The 27,918-nt window shown below is 35.3% G+C and overlaps 1 protein-coding gene across 1 annotated transcript in view; it reads left to right on the top strand.

Moving 5' to 3' along the window:
- The first annotated feature begins 246 nt into the window (after positions 1–246).
- Positions 247–27,918, top strand: part of LOC149808351 (conserved oligomeric Golgi complex subunit 2-like) — a 73,809-nt gene continuing 46,137 nt past the window's right edge. The window contains exons 1-8 of the mRNA XM_089975975.1: positions 247–447; positions 6,018–6,179; positions 6,774–6,839; positions 10,156–10,236; positions 11,463–11,575; positions 14,590–14,695; positions 21,543–21,722; positions 27,101–27,225. Coding sequence (XP_089832101.1) covers positions 358–447; positions 6,018–6,179; positions 6,774–6,839; positions 10,156–10,236; positions 11,463–11,575; positions 14,590–14,695; positions 21,543–21,722; positions 27,101–27,225 — 923 coding nt within the window. The 5' untranslated portion in view covers positions 247–357. The remainder of the gene's footprint in view (positions 448–6,017; positions 6,180–6,773; positions 6,840–10,155; positions 10,237–11,462; positions 11,576–14,589; positions 14,696–21,542; positions 21,723–27,100; positions 27,226–27,918) is intronic.

Below are 27,918 nucleotides of genomic sequence, written 5' to 3'. Positions count from 1 at the left end.
TAAAAAAGTATTATAATACACCCCATTCCCCAATTTTCTTTTCATGCTGCTGATGAAAAATATCCTTTGAGTCAGACAGTAAACTTTATCTCTATGGTACTGAATATCCCAACTCCGTAAAACAGTAATAGTAAAAATAATAATAATAAACAAATATAATAATAATAATAAATAACATCGGTAAAATAGCTGACTTCGTATTGTGTAGATTCGTCTTCAGTTATTTCCCTTGGATCACTCTTCATATTGAAAGTCAGTCGTAGTGTTCACTTCCTGCCACAAGTAAATGGAGATGCTTTCGCCGAAAATATCAGTATAAGCTAAACTGTCCGTTAATTTTGCGTGCAGATCACCAAGATGACGGGGGATCCGGTGCGGACCGCTCCCACCTTGCCGCTTCCTAGCGGACCGACGTCCCTTTGCTTTGACAAGGATGATTTCATGAAGGTACGCGGCAAAGGCGGTAGTGGTTATGAGGAGTCGTATCGGTGCAAGGTCCAGTTTTATATACAGATGTAATGCTACATACACATATCTAATATAAAAATTCATAAAAAATAAAATGCATAAGTGAGGTCACAAAGGTATATATTTTTGGATTGCTGTAACAAAACAAAGCATACGAATATTCTTCCTTTGACCTGAGAAGTTAGTTACAGTTCAAAAGAAGTTTATGCATTCCAACCACAAATTTTAGTCCTAAAATGTAAGACATAGCACATATTGTTTTTGTTTTAGTGCTATGTCTTACTATCCAAATAACGGCCTTGTATATTGTGTCCTGATGTCATTGACATCGGAATGCATAATCAAAGTTTCAGGAACAACTCACACACTTGGCAGCATATATCGACACTCTTCCACTACTTTATGTTTAATTAATATACTTACTGTGCTGTCTTTATCCTGGCAGAATGAAAATATGAAACTAGCAAATGAATGCATTTTCACATTCCACTGACATACATTTGAGTTTGTTCCAATGCGACGGTAGTCGAGGTATGCCAAAGTAAGTTGAAGTAGGTTCATGTTGGGGATATGTTTCTTGAACAAAACGAACCATTGCTTACAGTTTCAATAGGCATAATATATTTTTATTCATTTCGTTAAAGAATAATATTTCAACTTAACCCGATTTTGGCATTCCCGTCATTCATCACTTTCCAGCCAACTGAAATGTAGGCCAATGAAACTTGAAAACAGGTCCATTTTTTGTGAGAATTTGAATTTATTAGAGAAAAGACATCAGAGTAAGTAAAGTCTGACTAAAACATTGTGACTTTACTTCGTAGAAAAGCATCATTATTTTAGTTGTCATTTGTGTGAAATATTCCTGAAAATTTGACTTTTATAACGTTGTTAGTCGACATCAAAACACACTACACAGAACTGTTAGTTAGGCTGTAAGACCTTGATGCCTCCAACATAAATATCAGTGTCGAGGTCTTACATTAGGATTACCACAAATTTATACCTGCATTCAGGTGGCTAAGTCGTCTTTCTAGCCAAGTTTTGCAATTCCACTGGCAACATACTGTGGAGTAACTATGGTCAGTACACTTGCCTCACATTAATTTATAAAACAACACAAGCCCAATCACTTCCATCTCACCTTTGCCTGCATGAGTTTGAGTTGGGCTCAGCCAATGTGGGTATGTGAGAAAGCTTACCGGTAGCTTCCTGTGGGTCAGTGATTCTTACAGGGGTTTTCCCATTGTCTTCTTCCACCAGTTATACTGGCCACTGTGTATAGCCTGTCTTGTGCTGGTAAATGGTGTTAAACCCAAAGCAACAATAACAATAAGCCCAAAAGACCTAATTCACAAATTTATTCATATCTTTAATTATTAAATAAAAACATCTGAAAAGGTGACATTATAGCCTTAAGAAATTTGATGGCAAATTTATGAAAGTATCCCCTGCCACCTAATTCCTAGACATCAATGATGGAGGCTGTCAGCATACAAAAATAAATGTTGATAGGAAGACAGTTTATGTTCAGCTGGGTATAATGTACCTAAATATACCACTTGAAAGAAAAATGTAATTTTTTTAATCATACATATGATACAATTTGATAATGTACTAAAGTACAAGTCGTACAAGTCATCTAGGCATTCTGTACTATCTCAGCTTTAGGTATCATTTTTGAGAATTTGATTACACAGACAATAAATGGTGAACATTCATTTTATTTCATTGTATGCGGATCAGTATTCCTTAAAGGATCATTATATAACCACTGAAGAAATACATGTGGCACAATCACTGTTAAAGTATTTGGATATTATTAGATGACGCCAATCAAGAGGTGTGAAATCAGAGCTTTATAAATGTACAAGTATGAATAAGAGTTTGTTATAGTTTAGCAGGCACCCAATGACTGATTTTGGCATTTTTTAATCTTGTCAAAAAGATAGTCCATCAGCATAAAAGACGCATTTCCATAGACCTGTAGTCAATGTATCTGTAGTTAATTAAATTACTTGGCCAATAATTATGTTATTTTGGTTATGAACAAATCACTTTTCAAGAAAATTTATGAGATAATCCTTATATTTAACTAGATAGATAATTGAGTTGCTGCCCTCTTTACGGTATTTGTGTACAGAAGGAACAAATATGGTAGGAACGAGTTTGAGCATAAATAAATAACACCTACATTCATGATTTTTAGCTTCAATCATAAAATTTACTCAACATTCAGATATGTGACTGAATTAGATTTAAATGATTGAATTCACATTTGTTTATGCAGCTTATTTAGCAGGGGGTGCAGTTGATAAATATCAAAGTGAGCAGAGCAGAGGATGGATTTGAGTTTTGATACATTGATGAATATTCATTTCCTATTTGAATACATTCCATGAATGTTTGAATAGGAAATTGGTTTTCAGTTGTAATGGATTATAAAGAAACCATGTAGAAAACCTACAAATGATAATTGTACTTATCTCCCATGAAGTTTGGTGACTTGCTACTAATATAAAAAAGTAGATTATTATGACAACTTTGTCTCCAAAACTATTATCAGAGGTCTTGCCAGGATTTTACAATTTGAAGTCCAAGACGTCTATTTTTGTAAAAATAGGAGCCTCACCAGCAAAAGCGGCAGTCCCCTCCCATAAGCATATTTGACATACCTGAAGTGGCTAAATGTCCAGATGAGAAGAACCAGTGGATGTGATTGAGCTTATTTTTCCAAATTCTTTATGCCACTGACATATAGCTCTTGTTTGTCCATTAGAATCAGACTGAATTTTGTCAATTCAAGGAAAGGCCTTATTCCGAACACTATGCCAGGCGTCACCAGAAGTCTCGCTAGGATTTTACAACTAGGAGCCTAGAACTTCTATTTATTCAGCTACACTAGGAAATAAACAAGATAATGAAAGCTAAAGTTGTTCGTTTGATGTACTCTTATAATGACCGCATGAACATCACTGGGTCTTTCTGCCACTGAATTCTGTCATTGTAAATATCAGCATATTTTCCCACCACTCAGCAGCTAGTCTCAAACTTTGAACTTGCCACCCAGCTATTGTTTCATTTTTTGTTGTTGATGTAGTCTTATAATGACAACATGTACATCTAGGGGTCTTTCAGCCACTGAATTCTGTCATTGTAACTATCAGCACAGCTAAAATGATCAATTGATCAACACATTTCCCTGCTCACAGGTGGTTGAAGTAGGACTTGCAAGCCAGTGAATTTCAAGCCCAGCTATTGCATTACTATGGAGAGCTCCTGCCTAAGTGACTTTCTGCATCCCAGCTAAAACATTTGCATCCAAAAATATACATGATTAAGCGTTTCCATGACCTCTGATTATACAATATCAGACCAGATGCAATAGGTAGGATGCAAGCTTGAATGTCTTTCACACTCATACAGAAAAGATGGCAAATGCTCTCTCTTGTCCAGCTGTAATTATTCAAAGTAAAAAGTTAAAGAATATGTTAGATATTACTATTTCTATTGCTTGAAATTATCCTGACCTGCATGTCTTTTGACAATTGGTCCTGCCTGCCATTTGATCAATGTATGCTGGGTGAGTAGTGTCTATATATATATATATATATATATATATATATATATATATATATATATATATATATATATATATATAAGCCAGTGGTGTTTTTACCCTTATTTTCCTGTGTGCTTCCACCACCAGTTTTACTGGCCACCATTTTAAAAACAACAACTAAAACAACTTTCTAGGTCCTAGGCAAAAGTTTAGAGTAGGTTTCATCCCACCAATCCCATGGGGAGGGGGGGCTGAGGAGGTTAAGTTGGTATATAAATGTACTCTATTTGTATATTGTTGGTTAAGGTTTTGCATTCAGGTCAGGGATTTTGTGGGCATATTGTTGTATTCAAGGAATCATGGAAAATAACTGAGACCTGCTACACCCTTTTTGTAATAATAGATTAATGTGACTTATATTTCATGCTATCATGGCTTTGGTCAAATTTATGATTACATTTTGCATTTTAAGTTTTTTCTCCTTCTTAAGCTCTAGAGGATTGTAAGCATTACAGCAGCAGAAGATGGTCACTGTGACCTACATTTCACATTTTACTGGCTTAGGGTAAGTTTTTACATTTAACTCTTGACCACATAGATTTTTTTGGCACCCTATATACAAACTGATATACACAGAATTGTGAAACGTTGTGATGAGATGCATCTTGAGGAGCACCAAATCTCATCAGAATAGTAGGTCGTTGTTTACCCATATTTCACACATACCAATTTGTTTTTTCTTTTCTTATTATTTTAAGAATAATCAAACTTGATGATGGTATGCATCTCAGTACCACATCCTTACAACAAAAGAAAGTCACTTTGACCTACATTTGACATTTTACTGGTTTAGGTTAAGTTTTTGCATTAGCTCTTGATCATATATGTTTTTTCATCTTGTATGCATCCTGTTGCACTTGGAATTATAAAACTTGGTGATAGGATGCACATTCACCTGTACTACACCCTCAGCACACCAGTAGGTCGCTGTGACCCATATTTCATACAATACTGACAAGGGTCAATTGTGCATTTAACTTTGAAACTAGATGACTGTATACATCTTTCCTTGTATCACACCTCTGCAAAAACCTGCATTTCAGAGTTTACTGACTTAAAGTTATTGCATTTAGCCCATAATCACAAAGGTTTTTTTTCTTCATGTTGTGTCCATACTATCCTTTTTGTGATTGTGAAAGTCATTGAGGAGTGCATCTTGATGAATACTTCACCCTCATTTTAGAAGTAGGTCAGTATAGCCCATATTTTATGCTTTATTAACTTGGTATTAATTTACATAGGTTTTGTATTTGTATGAATTCATGACCACATAGATTATTCCATATTACGCACATCCCACTAAAGGCCCTTCTGATGTGTATAGTTGGCAGCAGAATTAAATATATTTATTCAGTGGTAAACTTTACATTTTAATGACTATACATTGTGTTTGTTACAGGTTACCCATAACAGGTTAACTGTACTTTGTACTGAATATATGAGTCAGATGATTGGACTGCATGCTTTTAATGTGAGGCTTTTAGAGTGCCACTAAAACCTGCATTCCTTTCAAACCGTTGGTTGAATTATTGAGAGCAGCAAAGTCATGGAAAGCAAAGTTTGTAACTACAAATTAATGCTGTACGCCAAACTTCAAGAAAAATTGAGAATTAAAATAATTCGTAACTCAAAATGATAGAAAGTTGATGCTAAATGTATTTTTGTTGTTGTTGTTTTAATGGATTTTAAAGACAGGAACTTGATGAAATGTTATGCCTCACAACAATAGTTGTAGGGGCATACAGTGTTACCCTTATCCACCTATCTGCCACCCTTGGTTAAGTTTTGTATTTATACAGTTTATATGACCAGCAGTATATTTATACAAAATAAGATCTGTGACCATCTCTTGAACTCTTACCATACATATATGTAAAACTTCATATGTAAAACAGTAATTTTATCTCATTTATGTTTCTTTGAACAGGACAATTTTGATATTGACCGATTTATAATGGAGTGTCGCAGGCGTGTGCCACTGGAGGACCTGCGAGATGATCTCAATGTGTACCTTAAGATTCTGCGTAGTGCTATGATTGAGTTGATCAACAAAGATTATGCTGACTTTGTCAATCTTTCCACCAATCTGGTAAATTTGTGTGCTTGATATTTACATTTGTATTTTACAGTCCTGAAAAGTTTGTGAGGACTTGTAATAGACACAGCTTTATTGATGATTATTTTCACCATCATCAACTAAATATACTGATAAAAAAAAAGATGTTTTATCCCTACTGTTATTATGTTATGTATCTACAGATAGCATTATTTTCCACATTTAAGATACATTGTTATTGAGATGCATTTCAATAAGTTAAACACCCATATCCCTGTACTATTTGTACTGTGAGCTAAATTGTATGGTTCAGTGATTGTTAAGTTTTGTGTTAAACTTTAGACATAAAGCGCGGTTTATGATAGAAGTATAGCAGCTGTTGAGGATTTTCATCTCAATAAAAACAATACCAATTGCTTCCAACTTAGAAGACAATGACCTGCTTTTCATGTGTACAACACATATTTTTCATTTTTGCTTGTGCAGCCATATGCAGTGATATGCATGTGTAGTTGAGAAATGCATAGTTTTGACTGTAATGATTTTATCGTAAAATTTGGCCACAGTCCATTTTTGGTATATCAATATGTTTCTTATTTGAATTTATAATTCTGTTTTGTCATACAGGTTGGGATGGATAAAGCCATTGGAAGTTTAAAAGTGCCACTGGAACAACTGAAAGAGGAAGTCCTGGTAAATAAATACTTCTCTTGTGTCCTTGGTTAAAAAAAGATTATGGTTCTCAGTTTAGGCCAATATTTTTTTTACCAAGCTATGAATGGAATGAGTACTTCACAGCTCTTCTGGAGATTAGGATATTGGCATAGAAAAGTAAAAAGTTGAGTTTTGACACAGACTTAATCTGGAATGAATAAGAAGTTTTGGATTTTAAAAAAGAAATAATTTTAATGGCAGATGTCTATATGAAATATTTTTTTTTCTAAGGCAAACAATTTTATGTAGGAAATTTGGTTGCATTAGTCAAGGAATGTACAAGTTTTGATGTTCAGGATTACAGTACAAATCACATAATGCCACAGAGGTCTCGAAAATGCCTCATCATTTGTATTTGGACGCAATTTTTTTATCTGGGATGCAGAAAATCACTTATGCAGGAGACCTCCATATGCACTCAATTGCTGGATGGCAAATTCAAGGGCTTGCCAGTCCTGTTTCAACTACCTGGTGAGTGGGAAAATGTGTTGATTTGATCATTTTAGCAGTGCTGATATTTACAGTGACAGAGTTCAGTAGCTGAAAAGACCCCCATATTAGTACATGTTGTCATTGTAAAAGTACATCAGAAGAACATGACCCATTAGCTTGGCGGAAAGTTCAAAGACTAGTGGCTGAGTGGTGGGGAAATATACTGATATTGACAAAGACTGAATTCAGAGGCATATTGACTGAGTGATGTACTTGTTATACACAAGAGTACATCACATGAACAACTTTAGCTTTCATTATTGTGTTCGTTTTCAAGTGTAACCGAATAAGAAGTGCATGTGACCTCGAAGTCGACATGTTGAGAGTTAGACAAAATGTTGTTTGCAAATTTGGACAAGCATTTTGGGGTTAACAGGCAAATTGACGAAGATTGTAATGACATTCAGCAGAGTGTTAAACTTGCTAGAACTAATATTTCACGTGGAATATATTTCACATGGAATACTATGTGTGATGCCTAGCTTAGTGCTTGGAATATGACCATTCCTTGGTCTGACATAATTCACTCTCACTCTAATGAACAAACAAGAGCTACATGTCAGTGGTGTAAAGAAGTTATAAAATTAAACTCAGTGGCAACCACTGGTTCTACTCATCTGGAAATTTAGCTACTTCAGGTATGCCCAATATGGTTCTGGTAGGGGACTGTAACTTTTGCTGGTGGAACTCCTGTTTTTAAAATCCTAGTGAGACCTGTGTGCCAGCAAGGTGCAAACTTTACAAATACTATATAGTACACAAATACATGGCAGCCATTTAGAAAATCTTATCACTACTCCTCCAGAATGGTTGCTATGGTATTGTCATTGAAAGATATGATGTTTAGCATTTCCTAAGGAAAATGGTGCCAGTCCAACATCCAATATGGCTGCAGTGGTGGCTTTTTGAAAATATTGTTATTTCTACTTCTTCTGAATGGATTGCCATATTGACATGGGTTTTGCTGAATTCTTACGATGCCTAGCTGGTCCTAAATGAACAAAGTATCAATCTGACATGCTGTATGGAAGCCAAGATGGCCATCTTGAAAATGTATTCTTTCCCAGAAATGGATATCAATAGCTACAGAAGTTATAACCAAAAATCTTACTATATCTGATTGGTCCTAAATGAAAATGTTGCCAAACTAACAATACAATATGACTGACATGGTGGCCTACTTGAAACAATGTGTTATAATGCCATTGTTTTTTCATGCAAGACTACTTATGATGTCTGGTTGGTCCTAAATTAAAATGTTGCAAATCTTGCATCCAGTATGACCAGTTGAGTGGCCATCTTGAAAATCTAATTATAGCAACCACTCCTGAATGGATAGTTCTGGTGAAATGGGGTTTTCACTAAAATACTTATTATGATATCAAGTTGCCTTTAAATGACACAGATATTTTATGAACATACTAACTCATACATAAGAAAACATTTTTGTTATCAGTTTGTTGGAGTATCTCAGAGATAGCAGTAATGGTTTTAATACTCACCAGTTAAAAAGAAGAGACAGAATTGTATGTGTATCCTGGAAATTCCATTTGCTCACTGGAAGTCACAAGAATGTCAGTCCCTCAAAGGACTTTTGTTAGATAAGTGCATTGATGGGACTTATAGCCTTGTGATGTGGGACAACAGAAAGGGAGTCCAGGAAATAAAAAAAGAAAATTAATGGAACCCCTGTTATGACTCAGGGGCTAAGCCCCTGGAGTTTGGTATAAATTCCATGACCAGTATTTTATGCCCAATAAGTGTATACCATATTTAAGGTAATACCTGCACTGTGCTTGAAAATTATTATTATATTTGGAGGGTAAGGCTTAATATAACAGATATGACTATTGATGTCAAAAACATTGTTCTCATCTTGTGTCTGTGCAAGAGTTTTATTTTCCTTTGTGCTAGGAAGCCTTCAACCTGGGGGATCATTATCTCTCCCAATTTGGTGCCTTCCAAGAAAATATGCGCAAGTTCCAATATTTAGACTGATTTAGTTCACAAAGTTAGTGGTAACGGTACACTTAGCATGCGTGTTTATAGGGTCTGTGAAAATTATGATGTTCCAGGCTAATAATAGAAGCTGCTTGCCTCCCATGTGGTATGCTGGGATCGAGACACATGTGCTTGTGAGTGAGCTCCTGTAATAGATCTTGATATGTGAGTGTATTATGTGTTTGTAGATCTGAGTCTATAATATGAGCTTGATATGCTGGTGCATTATGTGATAGTGGGTCTGGGTCCACTCTGTTAGCTATCTTTGCAGATTGTGATATGCTGGTAATTATGTGCTTGTAAATTTAGGTCCACCCTTTGGAGCTACCATGGTAGACCTTAATATACTGATGCATTATGTGAATGCAGATCTGGGTCTACACTGTGAGCTTACATGGCAGACTCTGATTTGCCAGTGCATTATGCTATAGTAGAACTCAATCAACCCTCAGAGCTACCATGGCGTACATTGTTATTATTTTATAGCAAATCTGGGTCTTCATTGTGAGCTATCATGGCAGACTTTGATATGCAGGTGCATTATGTAATGGCAGATCAGGTCAATGCTGTTAGCTAACATGGCAGACATTGATATTCTGGTATATTGTGTGACAGAGACTCTATGTCTACCCTGTGAGCTACAGTGGTAGACTTTGATTATGTGATAGTAGATCTGAGTCTACACTGTGAGCTACAATGGTAGACCCTGTCAGGCCATTGCATTATGCAATAGTAGATTTGGGTCTTCCCAATTCTTAATTGGATGTGTATTATATACATGTAAAACAAATTTTTGTTTTAGAAAGTGAGATCTGCAATGGAGGTAGCAAAGGCAGTAGCGGAGGAGAAACTAAAAAAGCGACAACAGATCAAGGATAAAAAGGTATTTATTTAAGTTTTGTTTATTTTTTTTAATGAAAAACTTTCTGCTACTTGAATTAATTCTTTTATGTTATACACAGTAAAATGTTGAATGAAACATCAGCATTGTTCATAGTTTTTCATAGATTGTAATTGAAGATTTCCTTGACAAACCTGCAATAGGGCAGGGGATGCTTGCTTTTAAGAAATCCCTTTTCTTTGTTGGAAAATGTTATGTCATACAATTTAGATTTCTGCTGTGGTATTTATATTTCACAATACAGCACAAATTTAACCCACATGTCTCTTCATGTATTGTAATCTGTCCTGTAAGGTTTTTATGCAGTACATGATAGTTTATCAAAAGAAAGTTTTTTGCAAGGTACTTTCCTTTCTGTAGTCTATGAAAGATGTGTGTGTTGTGTGTGTGTGTGTGATTATGTATATTGTACCGAAATTTGATACATTGCCCTCAATTTCTACAGCTTAGGCCTTTGCCAGATTTCTCCAATATCATTAATGTTGACAGTTCATGTAATGACATCTTTTCTGTTATTTTCTTTAACATTATTCATTACACACCACTTCTTCAATAACTCATTCCCAGATAACTAATGAACCCACTTATAATGCCATATTTTTTAACCAGAAAATACCAAAACGTTAGTCCTATTTGTTGAACTTTAAGAAAATCACGATCACATATCAAACAGGGAACCAGACTAATCAACAACAATAAAAAGCAGTGATACAATAAATAAACATTTTTGAATACACATTAAAGTTATTGAAACCAGTTGGAATAATGTTAATGATCTTTCCAATGATGGGCCCCCGAATATAATTGTAATTTATGTAGAATAACGAAAACTTTGTTAGAAAAAGCACTTAATTGACAATTATTCTCAACATGATTATAAAATGAGAATTCATTTATTAAACTTAGTCCACCTCCACCCACTCCTTGTGGTGGAGATGGAATCACTTTTATGTTGTTGAGGTCCCTTGGTAAACCGTGTCCTCACTTATAGTGCAATCTTTGTTTTTGTTGTGCACAAGCTAATGAGGGAGAGGTGTATAGTAATCTTTTTATGGGTTTCAAAGCTGAACATTGAAACCATTTATTTACTACTTTAATCTCTATAGGCTATTCAAGGTTTATTTTATAGTCTCAGTTTTGTTGACTGTTTTATAATTTCTTTATCATATCAGTAGCTGCAGTCTTTATTTATGTAAAATCTTTTTTAGGTTTGCCTGCAGAGATTAATTAATATCACCCAGTCTGTTGATAAAATTGAGCGACTTTTAGGTATTCAGACAAATGGTGATGCTGGGATTGAATCGGGAACAGGTACCTCTGGGTAAGTAAAGACCAGTGAGGAGCATCCAGCATGTTTATAGATTCAGAGTCGTCGGTTCACATGTATCACTAAATCAAGATTATCAGCAATTGGCATTGAGTAGTTATAGATACAGGTCAATGTTTTAAATCATATAATACCCTGTAAAATGAAAATAATAATTGCTCTGTAACTCATTATTACCAGTGAGACAGTCCTCAGCTTGTTTCAGACAGTGGATAATTAGGGTACAAAAAGACAAAGGTATCACCTTTTTTTTAGCATAATGATGGCAGCACAGGCATTAACGAGATTACAATTTTTTTAAATTGTTGTGCTATAGGTTTGAAAGGCATATTATCATATGTCCTGTATGGTTTGCATGTGAGACTAGATAATCCAGGAAATCAATGATATGAAAATTTATTGTATACCTATAAATCAAACATTGCTGTAACTAATTCTTTTTGATGATATAAACCTCTATACCACCTACTAGCATTTTCCATAACAACACAGTTAGAAAAACTGGAACTATTTTATAACATCACAAGAATACCCCTCCACCAGTTCTTAAGAGAGTAAACATTTGTTATAGGTTTCAAACAAATTTGTTTTTCAACCATTCTGGATATTTTCAAAATTCATGCAGCAACTAAAACTAAGACATTGTTTCCATATAAAAAAAGATATTACACTTCCCACCGTTTGTGACATATCATAGACCATCTTTGAGTTCCTTATTGCCTGCATCAAAGGCTACGGTGAAATGCATCATTACAGAATTCCCCAAAACGAAAAATGGATTTCAATTATTGACATGAGTGGTTGTCAATATATACATAACATACATGTTTTTTTAACCCAGAAATAGGATAATAGATCTGCATTATATGGTGCATCATTAGCTACTGTCTTTTTATGCCTGAAAATATAGTTCTGTTCTTTACAACCGCTCTGGTGGCCTAGTGGTTAGAGCGTCCGCCTTGGATGCGGGAGGTCGTGGGTTCCATCCCTGGCTGAGTCATACCAAAGACTTCTAAAAATGGTACTAACAGCTGTCTCGCTTGGCATTCAGCATTAAGAGGTTAGTGTTAGGACTGGTTGGCCTGGTGTCAGGATAATGTGACTGGGTGAGACACCATGCTACATGTTTACGGCATGATGCCCCAGTGCTAGACATCACTATAAACTGCCACACTGCAGACATCATAGCGATATGACTGAAAAATTGTTAAAGCTACGTTAAAAATCCAAATCACATCACTTCTAGTCTTTACATTTAAGAAATGTTTATTCTTTAAAAGTATCAATTAATGTATCATCAGTATAGAATGTTGATTAGGAAAGCTGTATTATCTTACGTACATATGTGACATTACTGGATCACACTCAGCACCACATTGTCACAGAATAAGGCAAGAAATAACTTGGTTTCACTTTAGAATGATTTGATTCATTTCGTCATACATGCTTACAACGTTACCTGGGGTGGATAATTGTTTTTCTGGGTATGCAACTGAACTAGCATGTATCTCCTCATAGATGGCTTGTGGTGAAAGACACTAAAAGCACAGTATGCACCATTATTTTACCCTTACCAATACTTTCACATAGATTTAAGTCAAGTTTCTTTTCGAACTGACACTGGTCTTTTGGATCTTGTCAAGGAGTGAACGTTCTCCATTTTTGTTCTCCAGCCAAAGGGTTGTCTATACGTATGTCTGTATGTATGTCTGTGTGCATGGTGGATCCATGAAGGGTGTGTGTGGCCAATACAAGTGGGTCAACCCAATTCAGGAAAACTGTGTGATGTCTGTACATGTGTGTCTGTGTGTCTGTATGGACATGGAAGATAATGTAACCATCAAAACAATACAAAGACGTAACCCCTAATTTGTAAACTTGTGTGCATCGTGGATCCATGAAGGTGAGTGTGGCTGATACAAGTGTGGGCCAACCCAAGAATTTGGGAGAACTGTGTGATTTGTCAGTGGACACATTTGCAAGTTTTTACAAATATTTATGAACCGCTCTGGTGGCCTTGTGGTTAGAGTGTCCGCCTCGTATGCGGGAGGTTGTGGGTTCGATCCACGGCCAAGTCATACCAAAGACTTACAAAATAGTACTAACAGCTGCCTCGCTTGGTGCTCAGCATTAAGAGGTTAGTGTTAGGACTGGTCAGCCTGGTGTCAGGATAATATGACTGGATGGGACATCATGCTACATGTTTGCATTATAATGCCCCAGTGCTAGACATAACTATAAACTGCTACACTGCAGACATCGTAGCGATATGACTGAAAAATTGTTAAAGCTAGGTTAAAAATCCAAATCACACACACGCACAAATATTTTTGAATTATTTGGCTGTACAATTGACCCAGTCATATGATTGTTTCAATTGATTGTTGTTTCAATTGAACACAATTGGGTCATTTTCATTCCATGAGATTATTTGAATCTTATTTTCATTCCATGAGAATATTTGAATCTCACTTTCATTACATGAGATTATCTAAATCTTACTTTCATTACGTAAGATTATATGAATCTTACCATCATACATTTGAATATATGAATCATTTTTTTTGTTTTCCTATTTGTGAATGTTTGGATAAAGTAATAGAATGAGACATATGTTTAGAGCATGAAAGAATTGCTGTATTTGTAGAATATGTATATTTTTATTAATTCTTTTCATAAATTTCCATCTTTCATCACATTGTGTTGTGTTGTCATTTGATCCAAGCATCTATTTAGGTCTATCCTGTTACATACACGTCTCATGAGTCAGTGATATTACACACACACTTGAAATGGTTCAGCTTTCATGATAAACATGCTATACTTTAAAATGCATTTATATCTTGCACAGATTCTAAATCAATACTTAACTTATGCCAGCACAAGCCTCATCTAATTTTGAAAGCTTTTATTGCCCAAATTAATTAATTAAATTAATTAATTCTCAATTGTGCATTCAGAGAGACACACCAAAAGATTTCAATATAAGAATCATATACACTTTTCAGTCAACTGGATGGGCAGCTGATTGAAAGGGTTGCTACAGAGTTCAACAAGCTTCAGTTCTATGTTACCAAAAGTAAAGGGCTTCCTCTTGTTGAAATCATCAAACCTGTGAGTATTTCTTCATATTTTCATGATGTAGAAAAGTAGGAGATTTTCATGTCAGCAAGTGCAGAGATGTTGGATTGGGTATGCAAATTGTGCACATTTGCACAAATTCACACACTTGGAGAGCATAATGCACAATAACTCCCACAAATTAATTTAATGTCACGCATTAAAAATGTACTCTGCATGGTATGACATTTTTATTTAACTTTTAATCCCTTAAAGTGCTTGCCACCATATGTCACACCATATGTCACAGCTGGTAGAGGTGCTTGTCACCATATGTCACACTGCTGGTAGAGGTATCGTAACGTTTGTTGCGACATCTGTCTTTTTCAGTTAGACAACTGTTTTTTGGCTTGACATGATAGGCTGTTAAGCTAAATTTGATTTGCACATTATGGCCTGGAAGAAACTTAAGTCATAGTTTGATCCTTGCACCAGGAATGTTTTACAGATGTGTGTTTAAAATATGGGCTACCTAGAAAACCCAAAATGACTGATTTCCAGTGTGATTCATCTTCATATGATAATCTTGTTCAGCAGATTCTGGCTGATGATAGTGATGATGACAGTGATTTTTAAAGTTATGATGCATATCAGATTCTTGGAGCTGAGAAAGTATTAGCCTAATGGAGATACCACTGAGTAGAGGTGAAATGATACACCATGTGCTGTGTATCAATATGATTGACAATACACAGCCTGAGATATAATACATATTGATACACATACATATGGATACATATAAGAACTTGGTCTTTACATCTTTTGAAGGTAGGTGGTGCCCTTTCATGCATATTGACATTCTGGTCCTATTTTCAGTATGCATACTACAGATAGACGTAAAGTTGTAATATATTTACATGCAGTTCTCATTGATGAAAGATAACAGTACTTTCAGACTGTTGGTTGTGGTGAATTTAATCCAACTTTTTAGACCATTTAATAGTGGCTTCATTTAACTCCTTTCTTTTGTACAACATGAATTTAAAAACATCTTATTACCAGTTTCATGTCTCGGTTACGCTTGGAAGACATTACGATATTATCTTCAATACAGAAGAAATAATGCAATTTTTTTCCTCCAGCAAAGAAAATCTCATCTAGACCAAATTCAGGTATTGGAATAAGGTTGAATACCAACAAAATCTATCACATTTTACTTTCTCCAGATGCGTAAAATTGTTGCAGCCACAGGTACGTGTATTTGTTAGTGAAGAATGAAAACTATTGACTACACCCAGTCCTATTTCTAAAAATTTTTTAAACTTACACAAGGTTGAGCAGTTTGAAATCTGCCCCATAGCTCATTCTATTTAATTTCATTTATTCGGTCAGCACCTTCATTCACTGGTTAAATATCTTTGCATTGAAAAGGGAAATTCCAAATTTGTTCCCCTTGTACAATTTAAGGAGAGATAATGACATCATTTTATTTTAAGGGAGACCTCCCTCTTTCTCTAAGAAAACAGGAGGGGGGGGAGAAATGGTCATAGGTCAATATTTATCGAAACTTCAGTATATGTCTCTCTTCCTGTTCCATTTTTTTATTGCTCTACTGAAATCAACATCTTTGGCAGATGTCATCTCCAGTTGTATAAGTATTAATCTGTTTATTTCTGAGCATACTCTGCTCCTTTTCTTTGTATCAGTATCGTTCTGTGCTTCTTTCTGAAGGGGCATATACACTGCTATTTTTGTCCATCCAGCATATACATCTGACTTGTATTTAACACCGTTTTGGGCTCAAAATCACTCACTGGTATCTCCATTAACACTTTCCCAGCTCCATTAATCTGATATACTTCATATCTTTAAAAATATTTGTCATCGTCACTATCATCAATGATTATTTGCCAAATGAAATCGTAACGAACCTCAGTAGGAAGCAGACATTTTGGGTTTACTTGGTAGCCCATATTTTAAACATACATTTGTAAAACTTTCTTCATGAATGGCTTCAAACTACACCATAATGCTTATTCCTGGGCATGTTGTGCTAATCAAATTTAGTTTCACAGCCATTCATGTTGTGCTTGAAGAACCCAGATGTGGAACAGTTGCTATATGAAAAACAGATGTTGTGACAAGAACGGTTAAATAAAAATTGTATACTTCACAGAGCACATTTTCATGTGGGACTTTCATTGAATTTGCGGAAGTTCTTGCGTTTCACTGTTCTCCAAGTGCATGAATTCATACCAATTTTTCACAATTTGCATAATGATACACCCTGACAGCATATCCGTGTAAGTACTTGACATATCTAATGACTTTCCTGCAAAGACTGTTGCTCTGCCAGTACTTCCTATTTGTCACGTTGAGAATAAGTTACATTGATCTCTGATTGGTGGTTGTTTAACCTGGACTGGAACAAGCAATAACCACAAATGAGAATTCAATGTAACATTTCACCTTGCAACAAACTGGTAGTGGCACTTTCAAATCAACTGAAAGAGTCAAGATACAAATTCAAAGTAGAAACTTTTCATGAAAGTAATTATTAAATGACGAGTAAAGTATTTAGTTATAAATGTGGAACACTTTTGGAATGTATGCTGAACACACTTCTGGGTTAAGATAATTAGAATGGGGGGGGGGCAGATTACGAACCATGTCATCTTGGGTTAACTTGTAGACAGCGAATGGGTATTCTCAAATAGTCTTTTTCGTTTTTACTAATAAACATGAGTGCCTGTGAATGCAAATACTGTTTCAGATGGATTATAATTTTATAGAATAACAAAGCAACTAATAATAATTATTCATGACTGCTGAAGACTAAAATAACATGCATACAGTAAGTATCATTTTCTATCAATTCACTTTCTCTTGTATCAATATGTGTATTGTTTCAACAAAAGTATCAATGCATCGATATATCGATGAATCATTTCATCCCTTCCAGTGAGTGATTTTGAAATGATGGTTAATATGAGTCCAATATACATCAAGGATGAGAATTTCCTGACTAATCATGGATTTCTGTGATTTTTATAGTCATCTGGTTCATTTATAAGATCAGTGTAAATTCATTGAGAAAATTGGGGTGGTGGTGGTAGGGTCAAATAATTGAGCACCAATTTACTGGACAGTTCTGTGCCGGGTCACAGTTTTAGCCATTTTATCCGTTGTGCAGTTCCTAGTAGTGATTTTCTGATACCAGTCAGTCTAGTTGGAATCACTTTGTTTTATTCGATGTTTTAGACATATTAGTTGCATGAATGGCTTGAAGCATTTAAAAAATGTGTTGTTTCATGATGATGTAGATTTAATATCAATCTAAAGTAATTGGAATCACTTTGTTTTTTGTTACAAAATCATCAATTTATATTGTGTTTGTCGGAAAAATGTAGTATGTAACTAATAATACTAATTGCATCAGGTGATGCCAGCATTCAGGAAGTGGACAGTAATGTGAAAAACAAGTTTTCTTGGGCTTGGTTGGATCATTATGTTGATATCTTAATAAATCACAAAGTGAAGTCATTCAAATTGTTGGAGTTTATAACAGAAGTAGACATAGCAGGAAAGGTTTTGTGCTTATGATGTGAATGCCTCATTAGTTACTGAGGCAAAGGTGTCAGGGTACTAATAGATTTTTTGAATGCTACGTGTATTCAAAATGCATTAGATTCTGGGAGATTTGCCTGTTGATCCCCCGCCAGGACTTCATCCCTCGATCCTGATTTAGAACCTAAGCTTCCTCCAAATTGCCAGCTAACTTTTCAGGAATTTTCATCCCTTGTACATGCTGGATGGTATCTGTGTGTATTGGATTTTTTATGTAGATTTAACAATTCTCCAGTCATATCACTACAATGACTGCATTGTGGCAGTGTTGTCTAGCTCTAGGGCAGGGGTCTCAAACTCAAACCACCCTGAGGGCCACATCAGGGGATTTTCAATGGCCCAAGCGCCGCACCACCTATGTTATCTCTCATGACACCTTGTGACGCCAATCGTTTTGCGGGCCACAGGATACGGCTTGGCGGGCCGCGTGTTTGAGATCCTTACTCTACAGTTTTATAGCGAAACTTGCTCTTACTGAATCATCGTTGCACTGACTAACATTGGTAAAGAAACTTCTTTGTTTGCATAATGCTGATTTAAGTTGCATAACTTTATCCTCTCTAATTTTGCCCGCGTAAGCGTCATATTTCTCACGGTGCATTGTTTCATAGTGCCGACACACATTATACTCCTTTGGAACAGCTATCGTTTGTTGACAAACGAGACATTGAATTTTATCGCTGACCTCAGTGACAAAATATAAATCCTCCCATTTGACTTGAAAAACTCTCTTTTCGTCCACAAGTTGTTTTTTTTTTCGAAACAAAAGACATTTATACGGGCTTTTATGTTTATAAAAATGCAGCAAAATCAACTTTATAATTCAACATCAACTCGATCACTTTACTAAAAAATCGGAACCGGAAGTCCGCATTAAGGGCGACAATTAATAGAAAGACTACAAATAAATAAGTAAGTCAAAGTTTCTTATGGTTAAAATGGCGCTAACATTAAAGTTCAAAAGGCGGCGAGAGAAAAAGAAATAAATGAATAGTCAATGTTTTGAAAATCCCAAAATGCTTTGCGGGCCGCACAATATGCCCTTGCAGGCCGCATGCGGTCCGTGGGCCATGTGTTCGAGACCCCTGCTCTAGGGCATCATGCTGCTGACATGTAGCACCATGTCCCACCCATTCACATTATTGTGACACCAAGCCTACCAGTCCTAACACTAAGCAACAAGAGAGGCAGATGCTTGTACCATTTTTGGAAGTCTTTGTTATGATTTATCAAGGGTTCGAACCCATGACCTCCTGCATCTTTAGTGCATGCTCTAACTACTTAGGCCACTGCAGCAGTACATGCTGGATGGATGAAAGTAGACAGTATGCTAGTCAATCCTCCTTTCAGTGGCATTTCAAAATTAAATGTAGAAAATGCAGAATTCCAGGCCTAATTAAAATATAGGCATTTTTAAAGAAGAGTGCTATTTTCATCTATTTTCTCAAACAATTTAGCCCTGCGGGATCTTGTGTTACAAACTTTGTAGTTCTATCAGGGTTAAGATAAATGGAATAAATAAGATTCTAAACATGAAATTAGGAAGTAAAGATATTTATTTGATCAAAATACCTGTCTGAACAGCAGACTATGCCATTGTTGGACTTAAAACTCCAATACAGCATTATGAAACAGATAAAAAATCTTGCATAGGAGTCAGAAAAGTACTGATTCAAGAAAGTGAAATTTTGGCAGAGTTTATTTTAGTGAAAAATCTTATTTTGGAGTAGAAGTAGCCAAAGAGGCAATACCTATGAACTGTGGAAAGTTGTAAATTACAACCATAAAGATAGTTTCCCAACTTGTTCAAGGTGGCTATCCTAGCTATGTTTGTGCCCCATCAGACAGCAGACTATGAAAAGTGGGTGGGTGGGGTGTCTCAGCATAGAACAGTATTCATACACAGGTTAAGCTCAGCAATAATCAACAGATTAATGTTTATACAACTTAAGGTGACAACTTATAAGGATTTTGATTTCAATGAAGCTATAACAGGGAGGAGCAGGAAGAAAGATAGAAGGATATTGAAGTGTTAGATAAATATTTAACTATAGGCATTTCTACCTTCCCCTCCATTTTTTCTACTCACCCCATATTTTGGTGACGAGGGAGCACTTCCCCCTTTGGATAAAATCTTGGCAGCATTCTGCAGGTGAGATTTTTATAAACAGAGTAAAAGCCTAAGTTCTCCATTGAATGCATTCACTGACCATGTTAAATTTAGGAAATAAGCTCCTCTGCCTCTCAAATCATCCCATAAAATGAACTTTTTTTTCGTTCCCATCATTATAGGATGTAGACCAAGGGAAGAAACTTGCACATGTTGCCTCCCGTGTGACATATTCATCTAAGGATGTCATCAGTAGCAAGTGTGGTGAGGGATACCATGTTAATTCCCTTTCCCTATCAAAGATGGCATGTACAGTGCCCATTGTGACTGTTACTTTTTTCCTGCTTGATTTGGAGGAACAGTCCACATCAAAGGTGCCAATACCAAACTTTTCCCAGACATTGCTGCTTGAGTGCATGAAAGTGGTGAATTTCTGCTCTTCATTTCTTCATATATAATCTAACGTTTAGTGTGAAATATTCTAGAAAATTTGGCCTCTAGTTCCTTGGACAGTTGACCGGAGAACATGCTTCACAACACTATTTGTGCTGGAAGCAAGAGGTTGCACTCCCTACATCATAATCATCTTACACTGCAGGACTGTTAATGAACATGTTTTCCATTCTGAATATGCTGCCTACATTAATTGATGCAAAAATTCCTCACAAGCATGCTCAGGGGTTAGCATATCTGTCATTGGATTTCTTAACTGGTAATGGTTTTACATGGATTATTGAGATTTTAACTGTGCCTTTAGAAAGTGACAAGGTCACCTTGGTTTCATAGACTCTAACAAAAATGAAATTATTTATTGAGAGGACAAACAGAATAAAAAAGAGTTATTCTTTTGGAAGGTCAAGACAGACACTATTAAATCGAACAGATTTTTGGCCAGATAAATGTTGGTTATTTTATAGAATTGGATAGTATGCATTGATTTGTTTTGTGTTAAATTGTTGTTTTGGGACCAAAATATGTGACCAGTCTGCAGAAAAAGCCATTCTACAAAAGAGCCAGTTTAAGGAAGTTTCACTGTACATTTAAATTTTAAATTTCTGTTGAAAATGAGAAATTATAAAGAACCACACCTGGATCAGAGAATCCTTGGTAATATATTTAATAGACTTAAAAAGATTGTGATATTGATCATGTATTTCTTTCCAGAGGATTGCTAATATTACTACCACACTACAGTATAGCTTGGAGGGGTCTTTCCTGGATGGGGTAGAGCAAAATAATATTGATGTCCTACGACAGTGCCTGAGAACTTATGCATTGATTGATAAAATCAAGGATGTAGAGAATCTCTTTCGCAACCATGTTGTCAAGCCATATATGGAAGAGGTAAGGTGTTACTTATTTTGAAAGATACAGTGTATAATCTTCTCTTGCTTATATCCAAATTTTATATGGTTTCCCTGCCTGTATTATCCCCACACATCTTTAATGAGAGTCAGGTGCCTGCATTATCCCCACACATCTTTAATGAGAGTCAGGTGCCTGTATTATCCCCACACATCTTTAATGAGAGTCAGGTGCCTGTATTATCCCCACACATCTTTAATGAGAGTCTGGGATATTGTGATACTCACTGCCCTTTTTTCAAACTTTATCTTTGGTTGGCAATACTTAGACACTTTTATGCTGTTATGTATATTTGATTTAATTTATATTTGATTTAATTTAATAGTTTGTAAGTTCCAAAATCTTTTTATTTTTTATTTCATTACATGTTAAGTAATGTAATTTTGTTTACTGGAATTTGATACTTTCCAGAAATTAGTTTGACTTGACTGTTTTGTCGTAAACACAGAACTTTGTATCTAGAAGCTGACCTAGTTCCTGGCCTTGATTGAGAATCAAATAGACAACTTCTTTTTTTATTGTTTTTTATTGTGGGATACATAGAGTGAGATTGTGGCTGTACTGGAATACATGACTTAGACATGTTGTTGTCGTTGTTGGTGTAGGGTTTAACCCCATTTTTCAGCACAAGAGGGGCTATACATGGCAGCCAGTATAATTGGTGGAGGAAGAACCCTGGAAAACCCGGGAAGAATCACCCACCCACGAGAAGCTACTGGCAGGCTTTCTCACGTACCAATGTTAGCCGAGGCTGAGACTCGAACTCACTCAGACAGAGGTGAGATGGCAGTGATCCGTAATGGCGAGCGCTTTAGACCACTCGGTCACTCGGGGCCCCCCTTAGACATGTAATAAGCTTCTAAGCTGTTCAGGAAAGTGATCACGTGACCCTCATATGGGTGTCAATTTCACATCTTACTTGACTGTAAAACCTTTGTCTATAGAGAAATTAGTTGGGGTTTTTACCTTGGACACTGAAAACTGTTTCTTTGTGACCAGATGAGTCCAAATTTTATTTTTTGGAATTATTAATTCTTTTTCCTGGAAATATTTGAGTGCTCATACAGAATTATTGGACAAAGACATTTCTTGACATTTTATTCGGAAATTCAAACACTGGAATTCTATTGTCTTTAGAACAAGAAAGAACTGTAGACACAACAGCGCTATACTGGCTATAGTATGTCATCGCCTTCCATTGTGGATTTTTCATCAGGACTCTTAACTCAAATTCATGACAACATTTCATTACTAGGACTTCTAAAATTTAATTTGTGGCTTATTCTTGGATCATTTTTGGATTTGATTCTTAAAAGTTCTTATTTTTTCCTTTTTGCTTTGTTTTTCCAAGGAAATAAATTATTTGTTAAATGTTTTAAAGCTTGTTGTTTTCACTTTTTGTTTGTTAGTATGCTGAGGTGCCATAAAGGACTTTGATGCATACATTCTGTCTTTTGTCACATCTCCTAAATAGCTAGATGGAAATTCACAAAAACATTTTAATTATATTGCCCTCGGGTTACCTTCTTCAAAAAGGTGTCATCCTTGGCTCCCACTCCTAGAGTCAATGGTCAGTGGTCTGATATGTGAACATTTTAATTACAATGAAATTTTCACATTTTTTGCTGATTAAACTATATGTATATATACAGTGGAGCCTCGTTAATCCGGACACATTCGTTCCCAGTGAATATGTCCGGATTAATGAGTTTTCCGGATAATTGAATCATGCACATTTTTTATTTTACGATATCATCACACCGTATATATGTACATGTATATGCTAGCTTTAAATGTAATGTACTGTATATTCAATAATGGTTGAAATAAATTAATGAATACATCTATTAATTTGTGTTTATTTCACATTATTATAACATGTGCTTGTATGTACATATACAGTAAATAGAAGTTTAGACAATTAACACATCGAACACATCACACTATGTTCATGTACATGCATGTAGTGTACATACATTTATTATGTCAATTTCCTGAAGAAGTCTGTAACCTTTGTTTGCCTGGATTCTTTGAAGCCCTATACTGTCCACAGCTTAAAAATGTCAACTGTATTTGCACAGCAAACAATAAACTGTGATTGTTACATACAATTGGTAAACAACAAAGAGGCTTAATGACACTTTTAATTTATTTACCATATGTTATGTCAAAAAGGGTAGACGATTTGATCCCAGTGTGTTTATTTAATTATAAACAAACCCGGTCGGCGACTAGCTAAAACAGACATTGTTTATACAATCGCTGGTTACAATATGGTCACGCTACTTAGTTATTGATAGTGGCCATAGATTCTCAAGGGCTTCACTGCTGTGTTTTATGTATTATTCTTCTGATTGTATTTTCACATATGATTTTTTGAATTTTCTTATTTTTGGACAGATTATTTCCGGATTATCGAGATAAGTTTTAATGTAATTTTACACTTTGGTCCCCGATTTTGATTTCCGGATCTGGAACACGGATTGCTTGATTAACGGAGCAAATTAACATTTAGGAATTCCGTTCCCGTTGAATTATGTCCGGATAGCGTGGTTTCCGGATAAACAGAGTCCGAATTAACGAGGCTCCACTGTATATATATATATATATATATATATATATATATATATATATATATATATATATATATATATATATATATACATGTATATATATACATACTCAATCATAGAAAGATTAATAATATATATGATGGATTTTGCATCATGACGTAGTATGTAGGTTGTTAGAATGTGCGTTGGTTGGTTAGAATACACAGTAGAAAGCATGAGGGGTATGGAGGGGGTTGGTCGGATAGAATACACAGTAGAAAGCATGATGATGTATGGAAGGTTTGGTTGGTTAGAATATACAGTAGAAAGTATGAACAAATGTGGATGTGGTTGTTTGGTTAGAATGTACAGTAGAAAACATGAAGGGGTATGGAAGGGTTGGTTGGTTACAGTTACACAGTTATCTTGCTTAACCATTGTCATACACATGTACTGTATATACTTGTGTATAAGGCATACAATTTAGGAAAAAATAAAGCCCTGGAAGAAGTGGTGGTCAGTTTATCCACAGGCCAAGGTCTAAAGTAGACAGCTCTTTTTGTTGACTACTGTAATGGCTGTAAATCTTGGGACATAATTTGTTCTGTGTCCTTGGACTTATATGCATGTTAAAAAAATACATCTTCAGTGTCCAAACACTTATTAAACTGTTGCTTTTGTTATTATTTTCCATGTGCATATTTTCTATTTTCTAAACACAAAATTAAATTAAAGGTAAATAAAGACTTCATAATTCGTGGGCCGGTTTGAGTTTACCTAGGAAAATCAGGCTGTACTATAATGTACAGTACTTGCACAGCATCACTTAAATCTTTATTCCCAAACAGATGCAGATTTTGCTTTATTCATTGTTTCGACCAAATATATTCTTCCAGATAACATTTGAGCTAGTCGTTAATAGCTGTTTCGTTTATGTGGATCCATGCGCTTACGAGTTACTCTTTTTCATTGATATAAGCAATCCTTCAAATTGAGGTAAACTTGATGAAAAGGTAGAGGAACTAAGATCATCATCAGTCTGTTTTCAATTTGTGTTTGGCTGAAGAAAATCATAATTTTCCCTGTAGTGGAAAACTGGATGTGTCCCAACACCAATACAGGCCAGTTAATCAACAGAACCCTGAAAACTTGCTTTGGTTAAGAGGGAATTTTGACAGACAACTGTACCAGTACTTTGATGTGTAATTGCCTTTCACTCCATAATATTAGCACAAGTACCATAGTTTGGTAAAATGGGATGTAAGGTCGCTTACATCAGAGCAAGCTGCAACTCCGTTTTTACAGCATTACTTCTGAAACTTCATTGTTGTATTTTGGAGATATCATCAAAGTTTGGTGCAGTGGTGCCCTTGATTCGAATCCTGGGGATGTACTTCATTCAGTGGAATCTACTTCATTCATCGCATGTTCAAACCTACAATGTACATACGATGGTACCATTATGTAAATATACTCACTAGCCTAAATGCAAGCTTTGAACCAAACCCTATTGTTGTTCATTGTTATACTCGGATCACATTTTAATGAGTTAGATATTTACAATTTCAAGGCAGAATAAAAATGTAATTATTGGTGCATTGATATAAAAAGTCATATGCAATAACGCATAAACAAACAATAATTGAGCCAGAAGAGAGAGGTAGTGTTACAGCAACCCACAAATACTCAATTCTTGTCATCATCTGATCAAATTATGTACCAATCTGAATTAGGCAGAAACAGTAGTAAAACAGAAAATTAAATACATTTCTTGACTTTTCAAACAAATTTATGAACTTATACCATTTCTATGTAATAATCTAACTTGCCAACCCCGAGAGAGGTATACACATAATTTTTGCTAATATAAGTTTGCCTAAATAAATGCATTTAGAACTTATCGTGTGCATCTTGTGATGTTGTCCCAGACTTGTGGGTTGGCATATACATGGGCCATTCACTTTTTAGAGTGTGTACCTGTTCAGTTTGTGGTGAACAAGCTTTTATGGGAGTATATATGGTACATTATATCACTTGATTTCATTGATATGTAGTTTCATAAACCCATTTTGTATTTTAATCTCTCCTTTTTGGGGTATCCTGATTATGTCTTTATTTCTGACTGACTTTCTCATCAAGAAACCTGTTGATTTTGGGTCAAAAGGTAAGAGGTCAAAATTACTATAACTGAAAGAAGAAAACTTTTTTTTTCTTTACCATAATATTAGTTCAGCATCTTGTAACTGTACCAAGACATTGTGGATAGCTTGTACTTTTTGGCAGGGAAGAAGCCTGTCAATACTGGTATCAAAAGCTCAGTGGTTAAGGTCACTTTGACTGAAAGAAGAAGAAACAAAATGGTCTCTGCACCAAACACTTTTAGTATCAACCATGTACTTTCACCAAAGTTTGTGAATGACTTGCACATTTAGTAAGAAAGAAGCCTGTTTGATTTTGGGGTTCATTATGACTGAAGAAAAAAAAATAGTTTCTGAATTTTAGCTTTTGTTCTAGATCAGAAGAGGCCTATGAATTTAGTGATGACAAGGTCACAGATCAAGGTTGACTATTGTACTAGAGCAAGATCTTTGACTAAACTTTGTAGATGGTTTGCACTTAGTGTAATAAAGAAACCTATAGATTCTGGGATCTGAGGGTCAGAGGTCATGGTGATAGTAAGTCTGATATGAAAATAATGCTTTCAGGCCATAAGGCCAAGCAAGCAGGTAAAAGAAGTGGTTCAACTTCGTATACAAACTTCATATTAACTTAGAATAAATGAAGACCTTTTATTTTTCATAATAGGTGGTCAGTGAACAGTTTTTGAAATCCAACAAACAAGGACTACAAGGAATGTATGCAAAGATCCTTGAATTCATTCCTACACATTGTCGTCTGCTGCGAGAAGTAACTTCAAAACATACCTCAGGGTGAGAAATTTTTTATAACTTCAAAACATACCTCAGGGTGAGGTATTTGTTATTACAAAGATATTATATCCTAAGTCTCATTTTAAGTTAATTTCAGTTCTAGTATTAATGATAGAGTTTCCGTAAAGCTATCGATCAGTTTTCTGGGAGAAAAGTTAAAGGTACTGTTTTGTAATTTTATGAATTTTAGCTTAAATTGGGTGCAGGGTGTCCATTTATGAACACAAATCTTCAGAAATATTTTTAAGTTTGTTTTAAGATCTGAATATTTAAAAAAAAACATTATTGCCCTGTTTCTGCATGATTGCCTTCTTTGTGTCACAAGAATATAGAAAGAGTTGTTTTAAGATCAGTGAAGCAATGGAACACAGTGTTTATATATATATATATATATATATATACGGCAATAAATATAGATCTACTCTGATATCTTAGCCTCCACAATCAAATTTTGACTTGGTGCACAATTTAGATGAAACAGGTCCTTTGTACAGATGGTCTTACACATGCACTAAATACTGTCATTCTGATGTCATGTTGATATCTAAATGAAGTATTGAGAAGTTTTCCACACACTGCCTATTGGACAATATTCATTGTTTTGTGCATATAACAGATTTGGATTATAATAATATTCTGTTAGCTTAACATGCAAAATTGTTTTGTTCACATTGACGGGTATGACATTGTTTT

The sequence above is a fragment of the Sinohyriopsis cumingii genome, chromosome 1, assembly GCF_028554795.1.
Source record: "Sinohyriopsis cumingii isolate HCF-2022 chromosome 1, ASM2855479v2, whole genome shotgun sequence".
NCBI lineage: Eukaryota > Metazoa > Mollusca > Bivalvia > Unionida > Unionidae > Sinohyriopsis > Sinohyriopsis cumingii.
This window is presented reverse-complemented; position numbering and strand designations above follow the sequence as displayed.